At 50.7% G+C, this 26,536-nt stretch overlaps 1 protein-coding gene and 1 pseudogene across 2 annotated transcripts; both read right to left on the bottom strand.

Moving 5' to 3' along the window:
• Positions 1-6,106: 6,106 nt before the first annotated feature.
• Positions 6,107-26,201, bottom strand: SLC6A12 (solute carrier family 6 member 12). 2 transcript variants are annotated; one of them, XM_037064749.1, is made up of 14 exons: positions 25,928-26,201; positions 21,505-21,639; positions 18,353-18,493; positions 17,957-18,044; positions 16,864-16,996; positions 14,543-14,677; positions 13,087-13,190; positions 12,620-12,744; positions 11,979-12,091; positions 11,306-11,443; positions 10,469-10,550; positions 8,934-9,034; positions 8,279-8,449; positions 6,107-7,066 (listed from the first exon to the last, which is right to left on the bottom strand). In XM_037064749.1, exons 1-14 carry the CDS (start codon positions 26,139-26,141, stop codon positions 6,923-6,925), a joined length of 1,824 nt encoding a protein of 607 aa, XP_036920644.1. In that variant the 5' UTR covers positions 26,142-26,201; the 3' UTR covers positions 6,107-6,922. The 2 variants fall into 2 exon arrangements, with proteins under 2 accessions (XP_036920644.1, XP_036920643.1); XM_037064748.1 differs by having other exon boundaries at positions 10,469-10,571.
• On the bottom strand, positions 14,976-16,614 carry LOC118999881 (60S ribosomal protein L7-like; annotated as a pseudogene).
• Positions 26,202-26,536: the final 335 nt, after the last annotated feature.

The raw sequence follows: 26,536 nt of genomic DNA on the forward strand, positions 1-26,536 counted from the left end.
AAGAGAAGATAGTTTCAATATCTTATTAACTCTTTCAGAGGAAAGAAAATTCCCAAACTCCTTTTTATACAGTTAGTGTAACCTTAAAAACAAAAACCTGAATCAGACAAGGACAATATGAGAAAGAATTATAAGCCACTCTCGCTTATGAGCAAAAAAGCAAAATTCTAAACAAATTATTCCAAAACTGAATCTTGCCCTGTCCAGGTGGCTCAGTTGGTTGAAGCCTCATCTTGTACACCAAAAAAAAAAAAAAAAGGTTATAGGTTCAATTCTCAGTCAGACCATACACCTATGCTGCAGGTTCAAGTCCCAGCAAGAGTACATGCAGGAGGCAACTTTAAAAAAATCTACATAAACTATTAAAGTTATTAGTGAAATTAGTTTCAAAATTAGGAAGGAGGTAAGGATGCCTTGGTTAAAAAAATGTAAGGAATGATGATCAAAGAAATAAAATTGCCATTATTTCCAAAAGTCTGGTTATCTACATAAAAAGTCCTGAAGAATCAAGATGTTTAAAAAAAAGAAGGTGGGAGTTAATACAGAGGAAAAGCCTGCCGTGGGTTAGCAGCCGCCCCTCCTCTGCCCTCATCCCTACCCTCCCCCCAGACCCCTCCTCTCAGCAACAGACCTAGATTCCAACTGCACCTGCTGAGGACAGACTAGACAGGGAGGGCACAGACCCCCTTCCCATCCCACAGAGATGAAATGAGGGGATGAGTGGAGCTGGGAGGGACCTGTCCTCTGCTGGTTACGAAGTTGCCAATGATGTAGAATGTGGAGTCTGGCCTCGGGACCAGGGAGGGCCCTGCCTGCTGCCCTGCAGCTGCCCTCAGCGGGTCACTGACATGGTGTGGGTGGAGGGCCTCGGAGCGTGAGTGTATTGGGAGAACTGTCAGAATTCTCGCTGCAGCCCTAGAGTTGGGCAGAGACTCTGTGGAGGGGCCCAGGCTGTCAAGAGCCCTGCTCTCTCTGTCTAGTGCCCCACCTAACAGTGATGTGCTCGCCTTCCCCACCTTCCTGGTGCCAGGAGGCTCCTCGGACCACGCCAGCAGCCACCTGCCTGTGCTGGTCATCACCCAGAAGCAAAGTGTGCTTCAGTGCAGGGTGCCAGTACCCAGGCCACCAACCCACTTTGGCCCCAAGTGACCTGTCAAACTTGGCCACATCAGTCCCCTGCTATCCTCCCCCCACCTCTCTGTATTATTAAGAAACCCAGGGACTGATGCGTGGTTAACGAGATTTTCATCCCTGTCAAATCCAATCAGCTCTTATTACTTCCCTGAGCAGCTACAGTGGCAGGGAAGCCACATGTGCTGGGTCATCAGGGGGCAGGCAGGCACGCCAGGATTGGGTGGTAGGGAGAGAGGCAGACAGGCCTCCCCTGCCTCAGAGCAGGGGGAAGAGGGCCAGGCCCAGGGTATGGAGGGCTATGGAGGGTCAGAGGTGGTGAGGTCGTGGGAGATGAGCAAAGGGCTCGGACAAGAAGAACACCAGCAAGGTCCCCCCTTCCAAGAGGCTGAGGGACCATGCTCTGATGAGGGGCCACAACCCCCTCAGAGAGGGTGGCTCTTGTAATTAAGGAAGCCAAGGACCTGAATCAGGTACCTACTGCTGCTGACAAAGTACTCCAAAACTCCATAGTTTAAACAACAATATAAACCGTTTCTCTCTCACTATGGATCAGTGATTCGGGGCCCACCTGCCTGGGTGTGCTGGCTCAAGGCCCCTCATAAGGTTGCAGTCACTGTCAGCCAGGCTGGCAGTCATCTGAAGGCTTGACCTCCGCTGGAGGATGCACTTCTATAGCGGTCATTCACCTGGCTGACCAGTTGGTGGCAGCTCAGCTCCCTCCACGTGGGCCTCTCTAGCGGACTGCTGGAGTGTCCCTGTGGCATGGGTCCCTCGCTCTGGGTACCCCCAGAATCAGCGATCCAAGAGTTCAAGGTGCTGAACTCTTGGTGCCTTTGTGGCATCGCTGCAGGTGTCCTTCTCCTCCTCCCCACGTGCACTGAGGGTCAGGGTATGAACAGCAGGGGTGAGGAGCCTGGGCCCCTAAGGGGAGGAGGCAGAAGGGCTGACAGGGTTATCCGGGGACCTCCCTCTGCATCCCATCAGTGCCAGCCTGCCTGTGAGCTGAGCCTTGCCCTCTGATTATGGCACTCCCCACAAAGCCCAGTCCTGGCTCCTTCCTCCCAGATCCACCCCTCCCTCCTTCAGGACTCCTAACAACCTATGTCCCTCTGGCTACCACGTGATTCTGTTCCTTTCTCTTGCCTGCAATCTTATGCCTATAGCCTTGTCCCTCACCTTGGCAGCTAGGGAATTACAAGGCTGACAGGCTGGGTGGCTTACATTCTCTTTCCCTCTGTGGGAGTGGGAGGAGGTCTGATCTGAGGATCAAGACCTGCCCAGTCCCTGGGCAGCACCGGGATAGCCCAGAAGGGTGCAACTGGTGCTTCATATCCCCAGGGGGCTGCGGGCATGAGACCCTGGCGGGAAGTTAGGGTCAGCCAGAAGGTGGCCTGGACCCAGAGGGAGGTTTGGAAGGTGAGCTGGAGGCAGAGCCCAGCCGATACCTGGAAGCCTCAAACCAGAGCCAGGCCCTCTTTTGTAGGGCCCTGCATGGAATAGGGTGGGAGGCTGTACAGGTGGGATGCCAGGCTAGATAGGGAACAATTCCCCCAGGCCAATGCCCTTTCAACCTAATACACACAGACCACAATCTTACATGGGGCAAGTCCATTCATCAGGGGTCGGGGCTTCAATCTCAGCAGAGTTCATGGCCCTCTTCAGTTCCCGGAGCTCTCCTGGCTTTGGTGCTGGGAGTGGAGGGGGCGGAGCATACATTGGCTGACTCAGCTCCCACCTAGGCAACCTGAACCCTGGATGGAGGAGGGGCTCCCAGTCCAGACGGGAGAGGAAGTATCCAAGCCCAGGTTCTGCCTTTTCAAGGGAGATAGAGGGGAAAACCAAGGTGAGTGGTTGGCAGCTGCAAACCCCAAGGCACCAGCGCCTGGGAGAGTCAGCTCTGCAGGAAGCCCAGCCTGAGAGTGTGTGTGTGTGGGGGTGGGGGTGGGGGGTGTGTGAGGAATCCCAGGAGGAGCTCAGTTGCAGAGAAAAGGGGTCACAGTCTTAGCCTCACAGATGGAGAAGCCAGTGCCACAGTCAGGTCATGTGCTTTTGTCTAAAATAAGGGGAGAGAGGGTACATCTGGATGTGCTGGTGAGATTGGAAAAACCAACCGAGTTCTTTGTGGCTTTGCCATCTGCTCTGCCAAGGGTGGGGAGGGGCGCTGTGGTGGTCTGACACTCCCTTTGGGAAAGGGAAGAGCCTGGGTGGGAGGGAGAACCCACCAGGATTCATAAATACCAGAGGATCTGCTGAGTGGACGTCCACACGTGAAGAAGCCAGAGCTGGTGCCTGTCCTATGACTAACCCCTGGCCATGCATGTGGACCCCTGAGACTGCTGGCCTTTGTTCCCTCCTGCTCAAGCAAGGGCTCTGGTTCCTGCCTTGCCTGGCTCCTCAGTCCATCCCCTAAGGCACAGGTTATTCATGCAAATGCCTTGAGACAAGACTGTGTGAGAAGAGCAGGTCTGGTCATTGGGAGTGGTGGAGACTGCAGCAAACTGGAGAGTACCAAAAGGCATACACTTAAAATTTTTTTCTTTATGTATAACATACTGGCCAAACAAATCGTAGCTGCCAGACAAGGCCTCTGGCTGCCAGTAGGAAACTCAGCCTAAGAGGTGAGATGAAACAGATCCCCAGTTTGACCCCAAACTTGCTCTCCCACTCTGTGTGCACACACGTGTGTCAGTGCTCCGGGCACCTCAAAGGGGCAGCTTGCTGCTCCTTGCCCGTGTTGCAGACCCAGGACAAGTGGGTTCCTATGAGAGGTGAAGTTGGCCCAAGTCCCTCTCCCTGTTTCCTCCAGGGCCAAGCTTCCCCATCCAGATCCCCAGGACCCACAGGCCTTGGCGGCACTGTGCTGCATGCTGGGGCTGGAAAGCACGCTGCCTACAGCAGTGCCTGAGCCAGAGCAGAGACCTGCAACGACGGGCATGAGTTCAGTCAGGGGACCGGGTGGACTGATGTGGGGTGAGGAAGGTGGGAGAGGACAACGGCATCTGTGAACGGTCCTCAGGGACAGGGAGACTGAGATTCAGGGCCCTGTGAGCTGGAGACAGCTTGTGCCCCACAAATGTGCAGAACTGCCCAGAACAGAAAGTGCTCTTCTCCAGGCTTCCAGAGCCAGGGCTACACAGCAGGGTGCACTGCGAGTAGCGACAGGTAGCTCAGAAGTCTGGCCAGCCGCCCGCATGTCCTCTGCAGCCGCTGCCCGGAAGCAAGCTGCCTCTCTTAAGGATCCCTCCTGGGGCCATGTGGAGAAGGATGAGGGAAGCATTTGTATTCCAGAGGGTGAAAGCTTACACAGAAAAGGACAGCCGCTCAGCTTATCCATCCATCCTGAGGACAGGGATCAGGGAACTTTTCTCCTGTTTGTAAACAGCGCTGAGGCAATCTGAGGGGGATCTGAGGGCGATCTGCGGGCGATCTGAGGGCGATCTGGAAGAGGGCAGGGGAGGACACACTGCGCCTGTTGACCATCAGGCGGCAGCAGAGAGCACCGTGCCTGCTCCAACTCATGCTCTCCAGCCTCAGGGATGAGGGTGGTCTGATTGAAGCAGCTTCTCCCCATCCCTTTCTCCTGTACCTAATTCTTGATCCCCTGACTAGTCCAAGAAAGGTGAATACAGGTGCATGGAACAGTACAAAGGGATGTAAAAAGGAACTGTGTCCAGTGTGCCAGAGTACCTGTTCTTACAAGCTGAGAATCACCTGCATATCTAGGCAAAGGATGGTGAGTGACCTGGGGATGGCCTGGGGCTATCAGAGACAGACCTCTTCCTGGCTAGACCATAGATTTTTCTCACTCCAGCCACTGGGCACTGGCTCTGGGTGACATCTACCCACACATTAGTCCCCGCAGGGGACTTCCTTTCTTCTATCTCTCAGGCCCTGCCCTCGAAAACCATCCTGAGTGCCCCCCTCCACTCCCTCTCCTCACTTCTCTCTGAACACACGCCCTGCCTTCCCCCCTCCAGAAGGCCCTCTCCAGGCAGGGAAGGACCTGTGTGACCTGGTAGGAACAAGGGGAAAGGAGCAACCTACCTACATACAATTCTCTCTCTGTTTGAGACCAGGGGGCTTTGGCAGACCCCAAAGACTCGCCTGGGGGAGAGAGATAGAGAGTGGGAAGAATGAAGGGTTCAGCCCTGGTGGGGTGGCTCAGTTGGCTGGAGCATCATCCCATACATTGATTGGATGGGTTGCAGATTTGGTCCTCAGATCTCCAGTCAGGGCGTGTACTGGAGGCAACCAACTGATGTTTCTCTCTCAACCTCTCTCTTTTCTTCTCTAAAAGCAATAACAACATATTCTTCAGCCCTGGCCCTGGCTCAGTTGGTTGGAGTGATGTCTTATAGCCAAAGTGTTGTGGGTTTGGTTCCCAGTCAGGGCACATACTTAGGTTGTGCCCACAATTGTGCGTACAATCCTGGGTCCAGACTCATATGGGAGGCAGCCAATCAATGTTTCTCTTTCACATTGATGTATCTCTCTCTCTACCTTCCTTTCTCTTTAGAGGCAATGAAAAAAATGTCCTTGGGTGAGGTCAAGATAAAAATAAAAATACACATCTTTGGGTGAGGATTAAAAAGAAAAGAATGAAGGACCCAGACCTACTCATCTGGTCAGATGAGTAGGGGCTGCCAGAGAAAATACCATGATGGGGGTACCAATCTAGGTAGAGCTACTCACCCTTCAAAGGAGGGGACTCTCTCCCTCCTACCCCAAGACGGTGTGATTGACCAGACGGGGGAAGAGGTACAGACAGCAGTGCATGGGGCAGGCGGTCTGTACGTGCCTGCTAACTATGGCAGGAGTGGGTAGTGGGAGCCACACTGGCCTGAGAACCAGAAGACCAGGCTCTGGCTGTGTCTTTGGTATTGAGGCATGTGAACTTGAAAGCCACTTGTCTCTTTAGTCCTCATCCATGAAGTCAGGGGTTTGGATAAAAGAAGAACAGCAAACGGAGCTGCCTGGAGCACTGTATTTGGAAGGATTATGAGGTGGGGAAGAATTGATGATCAATTAGCAATGTCTGTCCTGGGCACAGGACATACACAACACATATTCCCAAAGTCCAGGGATCATCTGTTAGTCCCTTCCATTCTAACTCTCCATAAGGTGGTAGTAACATTCTGGGAAGAGTGTAGGACTAACTCAGAGCTAGAAGCACCTGGAGAGACTGCCTTTGGGAAAACCAAACACAACAACAGCATGCGAATGTTTGCCTCCTGGCTGGTCATCTATCCCCTGGCCCTAGACTCCACGATGCTAAACCCAGTGAAGGACACCCACTCATGGAATGTCAGAACCCAATGTGGTGTGTTCAGTTGCCACTTCCAACACAGTGTGTTCCATCACTCTCTCTGAATCAGATCGTGATATGGATTCCAGTTAGCACCATTTTCACAAGGCACAATATGGTAAACTCTAACAGGAAACACCCCTGCCATGAGAGATCCCTCACAATGTAATATGTTATAATCAGATGGTGAGCTCCAGGAAGACCACCTTCCTTTATAAATAAGACAGTGTGTGTGTGTTCCAATAGGGAGCCACTTCACAGCGTGGCATGTACCAGCAGGACCTTCTTACGCCCACCAAGAGAAGCTGCTCCAGTTTAGGAGAGGAGAGGAGAGAGTCTTGCCTCAGCTGGGGCTGCCCACAGGCATCACAGGTGTTCTCAGCAGGGCTGTGGCAGGGACAGAGGTGAAGGCTGTCCACTGCGGGAGAGGGTGGCCCTGACCCAGGTTCCTGGCTCAGTAGCCACCTGGCTTTCAGCCACATCCTACAAGTGGGTCTCTTTCTCCCCAAATGTCAGTCCCTCCTTTACTGGGGAGGGGCCGCTGTCCTGGCCAGTGCCACCATCCAGATGCAGGTGTTGCTTGGGCTGTGGCAGGCTGGGGTCAGGGGTGATGAGCTGCCTCAGGCGCTGTGGAGAGAAGAGGAAATGAGGGGCAGTTGTTGGACAAAGATGTTTCCTTGTGTCTGTATCTCCCAGGACTGCACAGAGCCAGGAATATGGGGGCAGCTCGGTACCATATGAGCAAATAAATCAATAAATATTGTGAGATGAGGCAATAACATAGTGATTAAGAGTGTGAACTGGGTTCCATCTCTCCTCTGTTACCTGTGCCATCTTAGGCAGCCCATTTAACCTCTCTCTGCCTCATCTGTAGAAATGAGACTAATAAGAGTGCGCACTTCACAGAACAGTGACTGGCACAAGATAAGTAATCAATTACTATCTATTTTTGTTATTATTATTACTATTTTTCATAGTATTACTATTATATGCTCAATATCTATTATTGTTTTTACTAGTATGACTACTATATGACTATCGTTATTGGCGTTTTTGGTATCATCTTTTCCCTCTTCTTGCCTTGACTACTGATGTGATGGCTGGAGTCATGACAACCTTCTTGTAATGATGAGAAAGCAAGCATAGGATGAAGACACAATATGATCACGATGGCAGTGCAGAAATACAGGAAGAGTCTGTTCCCTATTGGCCCCTTTAAGTAGCTCAATAAAATGCCAGCAACCCCTGTCTCTGATCTTGATGTGTAAGAAAAAAATAAGCCTCATTACTGACTGCAGGTTGAGCTTTCTGCCACTTGTAGGCCACATAGATTTTGATAGACATAATGTCTTTGTGGGACACTGGCTATATACCCTTCTAGGAAGGCACATCCCTCCCTCTAAACAGGGAGCCTTTTGCACACGGCTCCCCAGACGGGGTTAAGGTAAGGGAAGAAGCCAGGAGACTGTGTGTGGAAGGAGCCAGGACAGCTAGGTTATTAGTTTCCTGAGAGCAAGGAATCTGCTCTATAAACCTCTGTGTCTGGGCCCTATATGTTCTTTTTTTGTGCAGTTTCCCCCTAACCCTTTGGTAGTTCACCGTTGGTTAACCTGCCCAGGTGATCCTCTAGAGATCATATTCTGGAGGTCTAGGACTCTGAAACTTTTGAATGTTTCTGAAAATGAAACTATTGGACTGCTGTTCAAAGACCCTTCTCTTTCAGGTTCCCTTAGACCGAAGGGCAGCCCGACACCCAGAGCTGGCCCCACGGTTGCTTGCTGCCCTGTGTCCCACCTCGCTCTGCACCCTCTTTAGTGTGTCGCTTCCCCAAGCCCCTACCTTTCTGAAGGAGCCCTGGGTCTTCAGGAGGGAGATGATGATGAAGAGTGGGACACACGATATGGAGGAGAGAGCCAGGAACCAGCCAATGGCGTATCCCCATGGAGGGTACATGTAGATGCTGTTGTATTTCAGAGGTGTGTACTTGCTCAAGGAGAAGAGGAAAGTGGCCTAGAAGGGCAGAGGGGCAGGTGCAGATGAGACAGCGAGCTGCTGAGACTCCCTCCTCGCCGACTTAAGTGACCAGTGACACGGGACACGTTAAACCACTGTGGCACCTCGGTGCGGTGGGAGAGCAAAAGCCATTTGCAAATCGTGGGCCCAGGCACCACTCACATTAAAGACTGAGAAAGGACAGGAGATGGAGGAGCTCTACGCAGACAAGGAGAGCGATAATGGGGAGTCAGGCAGGTAGGTGGAGGTGCTGCGGGGAAGGGGGAATCAGGAATTGGAATAGACGATAATGAAAGTAAAGCAGACACATGGAGATATGGCCCCAGAAAGGAAGGGCAAGGAACCAATACTTCAGAGGGAATGAGTAGCCAGCCTCCCAAGGTCACTGGACAGTCAGGGACAGAGCCCAGAACCCAGGCATCATACTCCTTGTCTCCCCAAGTCTGATGGAGGCAGGAGAGAATTAAGGGGTAGCACATACCAGGCAAAGTCCAGGGGTCAGGAAGAGCCAGGAGATCTTTACCAGGGGCCATGGCCGGTAGCCAATCATGTCCTCAATGTTGTCATAGAAATGGTCTGCTCCTGCCAGGCAGAGTGGGGGAAGAATGAGAATAGAAGGGTGGAAAACAGCTCATGGGTATTTGGGAATGACTCACTTGGCTTTGTGCACTTGCCCCCGCCCTGTGAGGGGCATGGGGTCAGGGCATGTGAATGAGATGGGTGCCTGCCACCCTGACACAGCACAGGGAGCTGCGGATGGAGAAGGAGCTGCTGCCAACAAGCCGGGGGCCCTGGAGTCACCCCCCAACGCAGTCTCTGTCCCCTGTCCTGGGGTGAAGACCCCACTGTCCTAGCCACAGAGGAGGGTGTGAGGCTGAAACAGGGTTCAACACTGTGTAAATATTTGTTTATCTGCAGACCAAAGGTGACTTCGGTTTCAAGTCAAAATGGCAAAACAGCAAGTGTGCCACTGCTCAAGCATAGGGCCAGGTCACTACTGCAAAGGGACAGGAAGAGGAGGAGAGAGGAAAGGGAGAGAAAGAATAGGGAGGGGAGGGGAGGGCCAGGTCACTACTGGGAAGTCTGATTCCAGACTCCGGAGGAACCCTCTGCATTCTCAGCACAGTGTGGTGAGAGGGTTCATTTGTGTGCGTGAAAACAGTGACTGGTTTTGTTTGGTTTTATTGAATATCCTCAGGTTTTCACGTTTGCTTGTCCTGTGGCCCCAGTACATAGCACCCCTTACTCTCTCTGCCCTGAGCCTTGTGACATTGGCAATGTGTCCATCCAACCTGGTACTGTGGAACCTGGCAGCACTGAGGAATGATGGTAGCTTCTCCATTCCCTGGCTGTGTGAGCTCGGGAGAGCCAAAACCTTTTGTACCCCACTGTCCCCTGTAAAGGGCTGTCGTGTGGATTGTGAGGTGGCAAGTGCTTGCGCGCAGCAGTGCATGGGTTCAGTAGCTACAGGCTTCTCCCCCCACTGTTACCAGGCACAATTACAGCATGGGTATGATGGCATTTAGTGCCCTGGTTAGTTATCTCAGAGCGGAGGGACCAGGGATGTGGGAAGAAATGAGGTGAATAGACTGAGGTGAATGAAGACACAATCCACCTCAGTGTAAGAAAGAAATGCACAACAGCCACCATGGAGAAGGGACCTCAAAACACAGGAATGGCTTTCCTGTTCATGGCAGTGTTCAAGCAAGGTCTGGGTGATAAACTTGAAAGGAACTGTGGGGATCTGCGGAGGATCAGAATAAGTGGCCCTCTTAATGACAGCTCCCACTGGGGAAGAACCTCTGGCAGCCTCTGTATCAAAAACAAACAAACTACCGTCCACTGTTATTTATAATGACCTTCCCCATTCAAGACACTCGGTGTGGCCATTATCCCTGCTCTACCTGTTTAACGAGAAACACCCAAGTTCCCAGTGTTGGATAAACTTCCCAAATAAAAAGAACCAGGATGGCAATACAAAAACATACAGAGGCTCCCCTCTCCTGCCCCACTCACCATACACCCAGCTGATGCAGATGACTTCAGACGTCGCGAGGAAGAGTAGGCAGATGCCACTGGAAGCATAATAATCAAACAGCTGGAAGAGATACATCCCACCCTGTGGAGACGGGTGGGGGTGGGGGTTGAGGCCTCTGGCAGTGGGGTTAGGGGACACACCCCACCACAGAGCGGCAGGGCAAACACCACCTGGGCCTGTGGGAAGTTATTTCTTGCATCTAAAGGAGTCTGCCCTACCTCCCCCTGCCTCCTGACCCCTCATTTAACATTAGGACAACGACTCTGGCACCCGCGAGGGCACTGGGGCCTGCGGTGGGCACACACTGTCTCACCCGCCCACCAGCGCTCTCCCTGCACCAGCCCTGAAGAAGGGCCATGGCTGGGTACCAGCTGTGCTCTCAGGAAAAGGGTGCTCTCTCTCCTCAGGGCCCACAGAGGGCAGAGGGTAAGCCTTCTTCAACAACAGGAGGGCAATCTGGAGGAGAATGCAGTCTCTGGAGGGGAGGGGAGCCAGGAGAGAGAGAGGGGGGGCATTTCTGACCATGTCATCAGAGCAACTGGGTCCAACCATACCTAAAACAAAATATCTCTACTTGATTTCCGAATCCCCCTTTCTGCTTAAGCCATCTTGCATTTGGTTTCTGTCACCTGAAACCAAAAGAGAGCTAAGTGGAACACACGTGGGTTCCCCTGTGTCGTCCCTACAGACTCACTTCAAGGGTGTCAACTACCCATTTAGCAGATGAGAAAAGTGTGGCTCTGAGAAGGGTCAGCAGGGTTCCCCATGGCTCCCTCCCCTGCAGAGCCCAGCCTGTGGCCACTGCCCCCACTTACCTCAGTGACCAGGAGGAGCCCCACCAGGTAGCACAGGACCGCAATGGCCAGGATGAGGAGCTCTCGCCGCCCTCTCCTCCGTAGCTGCCTGGGGAACATGTCCATGGAGGCTGTCACCAGGCACTCCACACAGACAAACTGTGGGCAGGGAGGGAAGCTAAGGTGAGAGGGGCCACCTGCCTGTGGGCCTCCCCAGCACAGCCTTGCCCGCCCTCCTGTCACTCCGCTCTCCCCTGCCAACTCACAGGAGTGCAGAGAGGGTGCAAAGCGCAGAAACTGGGCCAACTCTGCCCTCGGTCACATATCTACAACAGAGGTTTCAGCAGCGACAGTTGGAGAGGGGATATGCGTTCTGTCCCTGAGACTGCAGGAGCAGGGTAGGCCACTTGAGCAAAGCAGCTGGAAGGAGGCTGGAGGGACATCTGGGAGGGCGCAGCCACGTTTGGGGCAGGTTCAGTGTAAGGGAACAAAGCAAGTGACCCCCTAGCCAAAGAGGGTCTCGAGGTCTGGGGCCACCCAACTAACACCAAGGACAAGCCCTGGACAGTGGGAAGGGCCTGGGACTGTCCAGTAAGAGAGAGGGAATTCGAAGGAAGGTAAAGACAGGAAATGCAGAAGCTGAAGAGCTGGTCACCAGGGCAGGGCTAGGCAGGGCTGGGTTGGGGTGACGAACCTGGCTGTCCAGCCCTAGGAAGATGAGCATGATGAAGAAGAGGCAGGACCACAGCTGGGATAAGGGCATCATAGTCACAGCTTTGGGGAAGGCGATGAAGGCCAGCCCGGGACCTGCCAGGACACAGCACAGTCAGGAGAGCCATGGGCTCTTACTGTCCTCGGGGAAGGGCCTTCTCTGGAGGCACTGTGTGTGCATGTGTGTGTGTGAGAGTGTATGTATAAATGTGTACGAGTGTGCATAGCAGTGTGTGCATGTGCACAGGTATGTGTGTGCCTGAGTGTGTGCACAAGTGTATGCGTAAGGGTGTGTATGTGTGTGCATGAATGCATGTGTGCATGTATGTGTAATATGGGTAGTTCAAGAGGACAGTGTGATTCCCTTCATTATTCTATTCTTCTTAGGTTCTGGGGAGCATGCTGTCCATCCATCCACATACTTTTCCATCCATGCAGGCAACTATGGGTCCATCCACCCACCCCTTCCCTCCCCCCTTCCTCCCATGGTTATGCAGGCCCTGTTCTGTGCCTAGCACTGCCTCAGATGCTAAGAGGACCATGGGGCCCCTGCTCTTCTGTAGGAGGATCTGTGTTCTCTGACCCTCCTTCCCTTCAGGCTCCAGACAGAAAAGGGGCACCTACCTGACTCAGCCACTTCAGAGATGGGCACTGCTTGCTCTTGGGACATGAAGCCCAGGATGGAGAAGACCACAAACCCGGCCACAAAACTGGTGGCACTGTTCAGGAAGCAGAGGGCAATGCAGTCTCTGCCGACAGGGTGAATGCAGATAAATCGGGAAGAAGAAAGAAGAAAGAAATCCACCAGGAGAGAAGAGATCAGAAGACAGTAAGAGCATAAAGAGGAGAGAGAAAAGAAAGAGTGAATGGGAACAAAAATGGGGAGAGAAAGAGAAAATGGGGTTTCAGAAGGAGAGGGGAGGAAAGGGAGAGAGAAAGAGGAGGAAGAAAGAAATTCAGTTTGGGAAATAAGCCCATAATGCCAATTCCCCACACCCTATAGCTGCCCCATAATAAAGGAGGAAGGCTGGGCCTAGCGCCAGGACCTGCTCTCCTCAGCCAAAGCAGGCGCAGTTCCCCAGGGCCCCTACCTGTAGCAGTTGTTGTGGAACTTGTTGTAGCTGCCCAGGGCTGTCAGGCACCCCTGAGAGATAGCGAAGGAGAAGAAGATCTGGGTGCCCGCATCCATCCACACCTAAGGGACACCCCAAGAGAGTAGTGAGGGAACCTTGCAGGGTCTGGAGCTGGTGCCACCGGAAGCCCAGACCCTCACCACACAGAACTGGCTGGTCTGGTCAGTGTTCCCTGAGAGTGACTTACATCCCAACTCTCCAGTAACATGCCCCCTCTCACAAGCAGGGCGCATTGCTAACCTGGTTCTTCGGGCCAGAGTAAGCACCAAATAAGAGCATGTTACTGAACTTCTTAGGTGGAGTTTGTCACCCCTGGTCTCATTCCAGAAAGGGCAGCATCCTCTGCAGGGGAGCTGAGAGGCCTTTGCATTTGCACCCATTCTCCAGCAGAGTGTGCCCTAGCAGCCCTGCTCCGGCATAGGGGCCTGAGCCAGTATAATGTAGAGAAAAAACCACCAAGACTCCTGGTGTGAGGGTGGGTAGTGGACACCAAGAATGTGCTCAGACAAGTCCTAGAGCAGGAAACACTAGGCCAATAAATATGTGGGAAAATGTCCAACCTTGCAGTAGTAAAAAATAAAATTAAACCAACAGCGTGCTATTGTTTTGACCTGTCAAATTATTAAAGATTGAAATCAATTATAGTTGACTCTCTCACGGGCCGTCAAACACTGGCAGTGACAGTCTGCCTTTTTCTAAAGCCAGCACAGTTCAAGAACCTTAAAATGTGCACACTCTTTGAGACTTAGTAATTTCACATCAAACTGCTGTCAGGAGATAACGATCAGAGATGTGGTCAAAGATTTAAACACAGGTGTTTGTTGCAGCTGTATATACAATTATAAAAATACCTGACCTACATGTTCAAGAATGGGGGGAGTTGAGTAAGCTGTGGCCCTGGCCACAGGCGTGAGCGCTCAGAGGCGCAGAGCCTGGCCCCTCATGCCCGCCGCCCCGCACTGGCACCACTGAGATCCCTGGCACTTAATGGAGCCTCAGGACATTTTGGTTGAATGAGTAAATGAAGAGATGATGAACAGAGGAAATATTATGCAAGTGTTGAAAATGACACTTACAAATAAATTTAATAACATGGAACATGTTTACAATATAATTTAAGTGAAAAAAGTGTATCCCTATATATAATTATCTCAACTATCTTATCACACATGCACACACACACAGACAAGATTTTGGAAGGAAATATACTAAAATGCTAACAGAGGTTGCAGCTCAGTGGTGGGTTTACAAGAGATTTTCAGTTCTTTTTTCATAATTTTCTTCCCTATTAATTTTTCTTTAGTGGACATCTATTGTCTTTAAACCAAGAGGGAAGTAATAAAGATTTTCAAAAGCGCAAACCTGGTTTGCACCAAGGGACATTTGGGGCAATGTTCCCCAGCAGAGTTCCTACCTGTGGGTCCTTCAAGCGAGACAGATCTGGCTTCAAGTAGTAGATGATGCCCTCGTATGCCCCAGGAAGCGTGACACCACGAATCAATAGGATGATCAGCATCAGGTAGGGGAATGTGGCTGTGAAATAAACCACCTGGAAGGAAAGCAGGTCCGAGTCACTCCTGGTACATCACAGAAGCCAGGAGGTGACTGGGAATCTGCTGCGGTCTTCCAGTCACCTCTCCTAGGAGGCATGAGCCATACCTAGCTCAGTGTACAACACCTTCTGAGACACACCTGAGACGGGCGAAGACACAAAACTTTCCACACCTTCCTTTCTACGTCCCAGTGGGCCTTGGGCTCCCCCAGCAGAGTAGGAGATACCCACCAGCAGGGCTCGAGGGAGAGGAAGGAGGTACCAGCACGAGGGAGAGACAGCGGGGGTACCAGTTTCCAGCCTTGTAACATTTCCAGGACTATTTTTTTCAATTTTAAAGCAGTTCCTGTTTATTAATTGACCAGAATTACAAAAATGACCATGGTGGATACCTTAGTTCATCCCTCTAATAAGCTTGTTGATCTGGTCCTCCCTGTTACCGGCATCTCCACCTTCTAGAAAATGGGTGGTCTTTTTCTTCATTCCACCTCGTGAGAAGATAATTTGAAGGGCCACAGGAAGTTGTTTGCTTCTTTGAAGCATTTTCCAACAGTATAGATCTCATGAATCAGATCCTCCATGCAGCTGATGCCATATTTACCAAGAGATCAGGCAATCAATGTGTTATCTATCAGGGCAACTCATTTTTTTGTTGATTTCCCCATACCCACACTTGTAGATCAATTCATTTACTAACTTCAGGTTAGGGTACCCCCATGCAATATATGGCTCCATAATCCTCGGCATATTAATTGAAGCCTTATTGAGCTTAACAAAGGTGCCATTGAAGATCTGGAGAAGATGAAGAAGCTGCAGCACCTTTTGGGGCCTTTGTGCTCACGCCATTGATGCCTCTGATCCTGATGACAAATGCCAATTTGGGTTCTGCAGGTACATAGAAGTTGCCAGCTTTTCTTGCTATTCTAGCCATTCGAGTCTCAGTTCTGTACATCTGCCTATATTCCTTGTGATAGCGCTTAGCTTTTTCATAGATAAACTTCCTCCTTGCCTTTCGAAGCACCTCTTGGGCAAACTTCTTTCTCGGGCACTTGATTTTCTGCTCTGCGAAATTCCTTCACTTTTTCTTAAGGGTTTCTGGCACAGTGGGGACCTTCTTCTTTTCTTCTGAGCCCTCTGTGGTTCCAACAGGGAAAAAAAAGCCCCAGGACTATTTTTACATCCAGAACCTGGTCTCCCCTAACTCCTTATCCTGGCTATTCTCCCCATGTCCCCTGGGAAGTGGGCGGGGGGTGGGGAGGGCAGACATGCACTGTGATCTGTGAGGAAACTGAGACTGGAGTTCTCTAGGCTCCAGGTGGGGGAGCACTAACGGCCTGAGCTCCGGGTTACTGGGGACACTCAGAGGGAGACCAGCTCTGCCCCTGACCACACTCAGCCCCTTCCTCGAGGTGGCATTGCCTGTGTTATTATTATTACTATTCCTACTTTCATCACTGCTATCACTATTATTATTATTATTATTATTTCCACGATCCATGGAAGGGGGCAGTGGCTGTGGTCGCAGGCCAGCCAGAGAAGTTGGTATCTGTCTACTCCTGGCTGTGAAAAGCATGAAGCATCAGTCTCAGCTTCTATGCCTTGGAAATAAAGCTCAAAACCGAGCTGTCTCTGTCCATACAATAAGCCCCTTTGTCCTCTCTTGGCTATGACCCCTTCAGTGACTGGAAACTCACCACCTCAAAGGCAGTTCTGTGTGCTAGATCAAGCTAAACATTGTCTTGATGTATTTGTTGTTAAACACAAAAAGCAGATCATAAGAATGTCTGATCTAATTGTGCAATGCACGCAGGTGAAGATACAGCTGCACATGTAGAGGAAACAAGAAGGCAACCCAGCAGAAGGTTTCAGGAGGGATTCGCGGAGCCAACCTGCTGCATGCTGATGGCGCTCATGTGGTGCTCAGCTCCAACCATGTGCTTTTGTGTTTCTTATTTTGCTCTGTGTATTACTTATGTAAACAGGTCTTTTAAAATCATATTGAAAAAGAAAGCCTTTCCTTGTATTTCCTGTACTGAACTAAACTCTACCTTCAACAACTTCCCCTATTCTCACCAGGCCTCTCCCTTAACTACATTTTCTTTCAGTTCTCCAGAGAGATATTGCAAACATCCCTGAGGATTCTGGGGGCCACAGAGAGCTTACCAGAAGGCAGAACACCTCACCTTGCCCGTGGTCTTGACCCCCTTCCAGATGCAGAAGTAGCAGATGACCCAGGCAAGTAGGAGGCAGAGGGCCAGCTCCCAGCGCAGGGCTCCCAGGTCATGGATGCCTGTGGTGATGCCCAGAACACGTCTCCTAATGGTAAATGACCAAGTAAAAGGCTAAAGGGGACAACCTGCCTCTGTCATCAAGTCTTCCGATTCTTAGAGCTGACCCCACAGATCTTATATTCTAGGCTTCTCCTGCCCCCACACACTCCACCTTCCCATGGCCCTGCTGTGTTTGCCTGTTGTCTGTGTCCCCGAGTGTTGAAGACCAAATCATGTAATACCATAGAGTCTTTGTCTTTCTAATTCACCCAGACATTTCTGTTGAATGTCTGGGGGAGAGAGAGGTTGAAGAGAAGAGAAGAGAAGAGAAGAGAAGAGAAGGGATGAATATATGAATGAGTATATGGAGGGTAAACATTTGTAGCTTCAGGTCAATGAGCAAGTGTATGGCTATCAAATGGTGGGCCCAGTGTGTGATAGTGTCTAAAGAGGCGTATGGGGGTGGTGGAAATGCGTGAGAGTGCAAGTGGATGTGTGTGGGCACAGGTGGGTGTGAGGGTCTAAGTGGTCATGTGGGAGGGTGAATGTGTGAGTGCAAGGTTTGCCAGTTTCCATGGTGTAAATACTCCCACCATGGCCACCATGACTGAACATGAAGTTGGGAAAGGATGTGCATAATCAGCTCTCCCAAGCTGGTCCAGACTATTTCCAGCACACCAGGAGATATGTGTGAGTAGATGTGGAAGTCTTGGCGGGTATGTGGGGTGTAGGGAATGTGCAGGTGTGGGGAGGCATGTGTGAGAATGCTGGCTGACATGGATAAATGTATGAGTCTGGGTGTACAGGAAGGGATTTAGGAGTTGTGGTTGGACACCTGTGGGTAGATGTGGGCATACCCTCATCTCTCAGTGATGTGTGGGGTGGGGCAAATGTTGAAAAATGCACACAGAGAGCCTTGAACTTGCACCCCAAATCCTAGGCCTCAGAAATCAAAACTTTCTCTGTTTGAGGTCCCCTGGCCCCTGGCAACCAGGCCAACACCTACTCCCAGAATTCCATGACAGGGGAGGTGAAGTTCTCAGAGGGTGTCACTGTGCTGGCTCCTGAGTGGTTCAGAAAGTCCATGCAATGCTCTGTTGGGGACAAGGTGAGGAATGAGTTAGCCAAGGACAAGACGAGGAAAGATGCCCTCATGCCCTAGTACCTCTGACCCTGTGGCCTTTCAGCCTGGTGGTCTCCATCATTTCAGTTACCAAGAGCTTCTTTTGGAACCCCCACCCTGGAAGTATCAAGAGTTGGCTGCTCAGGTGGTTTGTGGGATCGGCCCCCTCCCATGTGCCTGACACTGCTGGTTCCACCCTGCCAACCTCCAACTCTATCCAGCCACCACAAACCGAGCCCTGGGGACAGCCCACATCCCAGGGGCTGAAACAATGAATACCTGTGTTCCAGGTATTGGTACATGTTGTCCAGGGCAGCTCAGAGGTAAAGGAGCTGAACAGGTAGAAGAGGGCCCAGGCGAGGATGATGATGTAGTAGATGTTCAAATAGGACTCAATAACCACAGATGCCAAACCAATGCCTTCCAGGTGGGGTAGGGAGGGGCCAAAAAACCAAGAGAATCCAAGAGATCAATGTCAGCCAAAAAAAGTTACCTAGGAGCTGCCAGTTGGATTAGGGTCCTGAGTGCTACACAAGGGTGACCACCAGCTGGTTTACTGCCCTGAGAAGCCCTTTGCAACCTATTTTTCTGGGTAAGAAAAGCAGATTCCAGAACAATATCCTATGCATCCTCCCATTTTTATAATCTGTATTCGAATGCATATTGTTTTTTTTATGAGAAAATTCTGGAAGGACCAGCATCCAATAGTTAACCAGTGGTTCTCTAGACCAGCAATTCTCAACTTTTTTATATCTCATGGCACACATAAACTAATGACTAAGATTCTGCAGACAACAAAAATATATATTTTTTGCCAATCTGACAAAAATAGGTATAAATTTTATTCATTCACACTGGACAGCTATTGTGTTGGCTGCTGTCATTTCCTATTGGACAGGGTAGGGAAAAGATGCCTGTGCCCCCGACTACATAGGCAGACACTGCCCTGCACTGGTTGAAAATCACTGCTCTAGGTGGTAGGATTTGAGTTCACTGTTTAAAGCTTTTTTCCCTCTTTTTTGCCTATCTGCATTGTCTAGTTTTTCTATTACAATTATGCATTATCTGTAAAATTTTTTAAAATGCAGGAAGGACACAGTAGTAAGTAGGGAAAATTTGGTAAGAATCATTCTGAAAATAAGAGCCAAAACCAGAAGAAAGTGGCAAGGAACATAGCTGTGATGGCTGTGGAGACCACGGAAGCCTGCCCAGCCTCAATACCATGCCCACCTCTGCCACAGTCATCCCACCCCACCCCACCCCACCCCACCCCACCCCTCAAATGTGGGCAGAGCCTAAAGAATGCTTTTTAACACCTCGGAGCAGTGGGGGCTTTGGGTGCAGCCTGTATCCTAGGCCGACCAGTCTGGGGTGGGAAGGGGCAAGGGCAGGTGCAGTCCCCCACCCATCCCACCTGCATCCTTTGAGAGCGGAGGTCTTCGCCACAGCAGAATTAAAGATATCATGACATCAAGGCCACCAAGGTATCATGAGTCTGGAGACCTGAAAGCCCTCACAGGGGGGTGGGGAGAGGGTGGGGGGCAGGGCGGCGCCCTGGGGAGAAGCTCATTGGACCTGCCTCCTGTGCCAGAGGAAGTCCCCCTCCAGAGCTAAAGAATGAAGAAGGCTGGGAGCTACAGACAGCCCTAGAGCTGGCTGAACAACTGGTGGTGTCAACAACGCCCCCCTGCCCACCCAGTGTCTGACCAGCAGGCCTGGAATGTCTGTTCCTATTGGCCTGGAAAATCTGGCAAATTGCACCGGAGGTAGGAAGGGTTCTTGCCGCTGGATTTTGGGTGGGGCGGGGAGGGAAGGTCTCTGCAAAGCATCCAGGCTGTTGGGGTGGGGCAGACAGGGACCTAGGGCAGCCTGGGGTTGGGCATCCATAGGAGTGGTCCCCAGGGCTCCTGGGGGTGGCTGGCAGCCACGGGCAGGGGATTTAGAGCTCATAGACCCACACACCAAACAAGCAGCCACCGTGTGGCAGGAGGGCCGTGCCCCCACCACCCACCCATCCCCGTGGCCTGATCCACACTAGGAGGCCTGGTGCCAGGCTGGAAAAAAGCACACCCAACTCAGGGTGGGAATGAGGTTGGGGAAGAAGCTTGAACCTGTGTGTAAGTTGAGGGAGGAGGTGGGTGTGGGTGCCCTGCTGCATGTGCACAGGCTCCCTGGGAAGGATGACATGGGATGGGGGCAGTTAGGCAGGTGGAGAGCACGTATAGGAAGCAGCCTGGGCCATCTAACCCACATAGGTGCACACAACTTGAGTGAGCTACTCCTGAGACCCTACACCTTGGGGTCTCTTTAACTGCGAAAATAAGGAGGGAGCAGCAGTGCCTTCCTGAATATCCTTCCAATGCTGGGTTTGTTCCCCTGTCCATGGTGCCCTCCTTGAAGTTAGCACCTGCTTGCCCAAGAGGCCAGCTCTGCTTGTGCCTCCATGAGCTGGCTTGGCCCTGTGGGAATTAGCCTACTGCAGGTGGCCAGAATCCCAGAGCAGAACCGGGGCTGGCCAAGCTCCACAGTGCCCTTACACGAGCCCCATGGAGGCCCCAAGAGGAACCAGCTTTGCCCTACCCCACACCCCTAATCAGTAGTCAGGTTCCGAACTTGCTCAGGAGCAGGGCCCCCTGCTACACTCACTTCTGTCCTGCCTACTAAGCTGGTCAGTGTCCTAGATAGCCTGGTCTCTGGGACTCCTTTAGGGGCTGATGTGAGGAAAAGAGTCTTTTCTTGATTTCAAATATTCAAGGAAACTCTCAGGGACACGGAGACCCCTTGGATTTCTTTGTGACTGGCCCCCAGGGGACTGGCCTAATCAACTCTAGAGGTGGTGGTGGACGAACACCCCAAGCTGCTCACATTAGTGCCAACAGATGCACGGAGGGGAGGGCAGAAGCTGTCCCTAAGGAAGGAAAGAGCATGAACCTTCAGCTTGGGTAGACCTGGGTTCAAATCCTTAGTGAATGAGCTCATTTTTCTCACCTACAAAATGAGGCAACTCGAGTCATTATTGGAGGGTTAGATGAGGAACTGCACGGGAAGTGCTGGCATGAGCCCCGACACGGCAGGGCTCAACAGATACTAGCCACGTCATCATCACTAGTGTTACGCACTTTGGAGGCACGTCTGGGGCCACACCCTGCACACAGGAATGTGTTTATCATGAAGCTGCTGAAGATGAAGCTTCAGGGCCTCCCCTTGCAAGGCTCTGGCCCTGGTTTTTCATTTGTGACTCTGCACTGACTTTCTTGAGGAGCGCCTTCCTCCTCGGGATTTATAAGCTTTGGGCCCCACAAAGCCTGATTCGACTTCCTGTGTCCCCCACAGCACTTAGCATGGGGTGAGAGTGGAGGGATGACAGGGTAGTGGGCAATAGGAAGGGAGAATTGGCTGAGAGATGGAGGCAAGCAAGGGGGAACACTCACCCTGGAGAAGGGGGCAGATCTTCTTCCAGGCTGTGACACTCCCCTGGCTGGTGTACTGGCCCAATGCCACCTCCAAGAAGAACACTGGGATGCCGCAGGTGAAAAAGAAGATGAAATAGGGGATGAAGAAGGCTCCTGCAGAGGAGGGAGAGGCAAGTGCTGAGCCTTTCAGCCCTAGGTCCCTCCCAGAGACCTGTGCTCCAAGCCCAGAATCTTCACATCCCCCTTGCCCCTCCCAGGGACACGGTGGCTTCCTCCTGTCTGAGCCAGGGAGCAGCAGAAATTTTCCAGTCTGAACCTTACTCAGGACAAGAAAGATCTCCGAAAGGAAATTTCCGTGGGAATCCTAATACATGCACCATTTATTTGCTCAGTGTGCTTCACAATTTTATTTATAGATCTAGTCAATTTATTATTTTTGAAACAAAAACATGTGTCCTATATAATTTGATAAGTTTATTAAATTATCAAGTGTGTTACATTTTAGAGAAAAACAAACAAGCAGCCCTGGCTGGTGTGGCTCAGTTGCTTGGAGTGTCTCCCCTTACACCAGAAGGTTGGGGGTTCAATTCCCAGTCAGGCTGCATATGGGAGGCAACCAATGGATGCTTCTGTCTCACAGCAGTGCTTCTCTCTCCCTCTTTCTCTCTCTAAAATCAATAACCATATTTTTTAAAATTAAAAAAAACAATACCACCTTGTAAAAATTACTTTCCTTCTAATAATTTTCAGAAGGATTTTTTTCCCTCCTCCCGGTTCTGATCTGAACTGGGCTTTCAACAGAGAAGGCCATTCCTCTGCTCAGCCCAACTCTCAGGAACTGAGCTGTCAGCCAGCCAGGCGATCAGGCACTGACCTACAGGCCCTGGCAGGAGGCCAGGCCTGAAAGATATACAGCAAGTTACATGTGAGTGGATTTGAAGGCAGCCCTAAGCCCACGGTACCCACTTCAGTCACAAAGATGCATGTCTCACCTCTGAAGTATGCCAGGGGTGGATGGCTATTGTTTAGCTCCCAGTGGTAACACGAAACACTTTCTTGGTGCTTCCTGCTGTGGCAGACCCTCACCCACACCCTTGTGCACTTGTCTAATTTGTTCCTTAGTATAAATTTCCAGTAGAGGAATTGGTGGGTCAGAGGGCATACAGTTTTTTGGGGTTTTTTTTTGCTTTTTTAGTGGTAAAATATACCTAACATAAATGTTACCAATTTAATCAATTATAAAGGTACTACTGAAGGTACTTCAGTGGCATTAAGTACCTTCACACTGTTGTACAACCGTCACCACCACCATCCCAACCTGAAACTCTGTCCCCATCAAACACCATCTCCCCCTCCTCCTCTCCAAACCCCTGCTAACCCCCATTCTTTTTCTCTGAATCTGCCTGTTCTAGGTGCCTCATGTACAATGGACCACACAGGACTTATCCTTTTAGTTCACTTAGCATGATGTCCTCAAGATTCAACTATGTTGTAGCATGTGTCAGAATGCCCTTCCTCCTTAAGGCTTAATAACATGACCGTTATATACAGACAACATTTTGTTTGTCCATATATCCATGCACTTTCCACATTTGGGCTCTTTCCACATTTCAGGTATGAACATTTTCTTTAAGGTCTGTGACATGCATTTCCAAACTGCCCTCCGAACCTGACCCACAATGTGAGTACCCGAATGTGAGTACCTGACCCACATTTCCATCAGCAGCCTGAGAGAAGCACTGAGGGTCTTCTAGGCCCTAAGGGCCATAACTGCCCAAGACCCTGGTGTCCTCCATCCTTGGTTTTCTCAGTGGAAAAACCACTGGATCCCCAGTGCATGGTCCCTGCAAATGCCCTCCCCTCTGCAAGCTTCTCAGAACCCTTGCTTTGGAGGTGGTCCCGGCCCATAGTTTCCCAGGCCCCTGTCCAGGCCACCGGCACTGGCAGTTCGTGATGCCCTCGGGGGCTTCTGCTCATCCCGAGACCAGAGGCTTGGGAACTCGCACCACTCGGCACTCAGGTGTGCCTCCTTCTCTCTGCCACGCGCCCCCCGGCCATCAGGAAGTTCAGAAACTGACATAAAACTCTCTTTTAGAGTGAATCATTTCTTGAGGATGATCTGGTTTGGTGACCAAAAATTATTATACCAATGAATTTATTATTTTTTATGCATTTTGAAAGATTTTTCTCTACAGAACTATGTATGAACTAATAATTAATTACTGATTAACTAATGATTCATTAAAGCCAATTTTAATTAATGCTTATTAATAAGCCTTGGCTGTTATTAATTAATTATTAATTATTAATATATTAGTCAAAACTATATTTAACTGCCAACCAGGGCTTATGGTCAGCTGGAGGTAAACTATGTTACCACAGTGAATACAATTTTAGCCTAAAGCAAAAAATTGGCATCTGGGTCGGTCTGTGAAGTTGTGTGCCCACAGAACTCTATTACACCATCTGGACAAGGAAATGAATTCCTGGACCCTCATTACTATCTTCCTAGAACCCCAAGGACCAGTGGCCCTGATGGGGACCCCTGACCTCACTTAGCTCCTCTTGTTCCAGATGGATGCATAATAGGGGCAAGTGGTGAGGTTGGAACAGAGCAAAGCAAGAGCACAGGTGACAGAGATGAACACGGACCCTGCTTAGGAAATGTGGCCTGGTCCTGCCATTTCACAGATGACATAGGTTCATCCTGGTGTCACTGTCATAGGTCCTTATCTCTCTACCCTGCCCACAGCCAGTACAGAGGTCACGGCCACAGCTGCAGCCAACAGGCAGGGCGGGCACTGGAACCTGGCTGCATCCCCTTCTGTTCAGATGACAGGGTGAGGTGCACGCAGTGATGTGGGAGCTGGCAAACCTTGCTGCTATAGCCTACTGCGACCACCCAGCTCCAGGGTTCTGGGAAAACCGCTGAACTCCCTGACCCTCTGTGCCCTCTGTGAAATGAGGGCTCAGCCTAGACCATCTTTAGCTCTAGCTCTTAACATCCTATGTGTCCATGAAACTGTGGCCTGGGACAAAGTAGGTCACCACCCCACCCCTTCTTCCTGCCTCCCCTCATCTCTGGCCCAGCATCAGGCCTCACTCCCAGTCTTGGCTCCGAATGTAGCCCTGACCTGCCCAGCAAATCCTGTTTCTATTTCTTTGCAGTCATTGCTCCAGGCGGTTTGTAATAATAACTATAAGTTTTAAAACACAGTGCAAGATATGTGATAGATACTTACCCAGTAAAATTTTGTCATATTAAATATAATAGTGTTTAAAAGAATTTTCTAAACAATGATTATCTTTAAATGGGAATGTTTCTTTGTTTTACCTTCAGAACGTTTCTAATATTCACTATAAACATAAACTATTTACACCAGAAGAATGCAGTTATTTCAAAAAGCAAAAATGGATCTGGCCAGTCACAAGTAACTTCAGAGAACTATGAAACATCCCAGATAGGTAGGTAGACCCAGAGCCACAGAAGGCAGATGAGCAGCTGGCGGGGCTGGCGAAGAAAAGGGGCGTGACTGTTAACAGGCCCGAAAATCGATGGTGGTGATGGTTGCACAATTCTGCGAGTATACTAAAACCCGTGTCATTGTACAATTAGAAAAATCATCCCAGCCCCTCCCTTCCCTGTCCCTGCTCATTCTTACTACCAGTGCTGAAAAGTAATAAATTTATGTTTCTTTAATTTAAAAATCATAGACAGACAAGATAATAATATCTTTTCTTTAATCAAAATTCCTGAGTGGTTCCAGCTCACTCAGAGCAGAGCCTGTAAGCTCTGAGCCACTGTTCCTGCTGTTTGGAATGCCCCTCACCTGGAGTCCGTCCCCAGGGGGGGTCCATTACCTCCCTCAAATGTCACCTCCTCAATGAAGCCTTTCCTGGTACCTTATTTTACATTTCAAACCCCTCCCTTCAGCCCCTCAACCCAGCATTCCTCTCCTTCTTCCCAGTTTTGCTTCTCACCCTTTCACTTACGACCCCTGGACATACCACATATTGTACTATGTGCCTGCCATCTGCCACCCTTCGCTAGAATACAAAACAAAGAATGTGTTCTGGTTTGTATCCAGCACAGCGGCTGGCACACACTAGGCCCACAGTGATGTTAGTTGAGTAAATGAATGAATCCTGTCAACAGCTGACATTTATACAGAGGAATGAAGGAACTTATTCAAAACTCAGATTCCTGGGTCCTGCTGTTGCCTCCTTTCATCTTTACCGTAGCCCTGCGGGGTGCCACCGGCACATCACCAAGGGGGACACTGAGGTCAGTGGTGGAGCTAGAACTCGAACTCAAGTCCTCCAATTCCACTCAAGGCTCCTTGACTTTACCATGCTGCCCAGGCAGGAGGCGCCCAGGTAGGCACTGCCTGGTGCTCAGCGCAGAGCTCTCCCCACCACGCCTACCTCAAAATGAACTCACCACCTCCATTTTTGTAGCAGAGATAGGGAAACCTCCAGACATTGCCCAGCCCAATGATCTCCCCGGCCACTGACAGCAAAAACTCCATCTTGTTCGTCCATTGGCCCCGATCCTTCACCTGGTCCTCGCCTTCCTGGTCCAACTTCTCTCTCTCCTCAGGAACCCAGGACAGCACGGAAGGCCCATCCTCGTGGACTGCCACTTTTATGTCCATAGCCACGGAATGGATCCCAGGCGCTGAGCTGGGCGGGGGCAGGGCGGCGAGAGGCACAGCCTGGTGGGAGGAGAAGGGATGAGCTGTGCCACCCTGACCGACACATGTGGGCCACCCCCACTTCCTCCACCTTAATCTTCACTTTAATGTTGGAATATTGCTTTAATATTGATTTGCTTCCAAAGCCGTCAATGACATTTACACCTAAAGTTATGCTCTGCGGTCGTAACTCTGAGAACGAAGACGGACCAAATCGCTGCGTGTCCATTTTGTAGATGGGAAAATCCAGGCCTTGACAGGTGAAGTGACTTGCCTAAAACCATTTGGGACTGTATTAAAACCCAGGTTTGGGACTTTTTATTCCAAGTCTCTTTTGATCTTGACAGCCAGCCACC

The sequence above is a fragment of the Sturnira hondurensis genome, unplaced genomic scaffold (assembly GCF_014824575.4).
Source record: "Sturnira hondurensis isolate 20B ecotype Veracruz unplaced genomic scaffold, ASM1482457v3 Scaffold0015509, whole genome shotgun sequence".
NCBI classification, from domain to species: Eukaryota; Metazoa; Chordata; class Mammalia; order Chiroptera; family Phyllostomidae; genus Sturnira; species Sturnira hondurensis.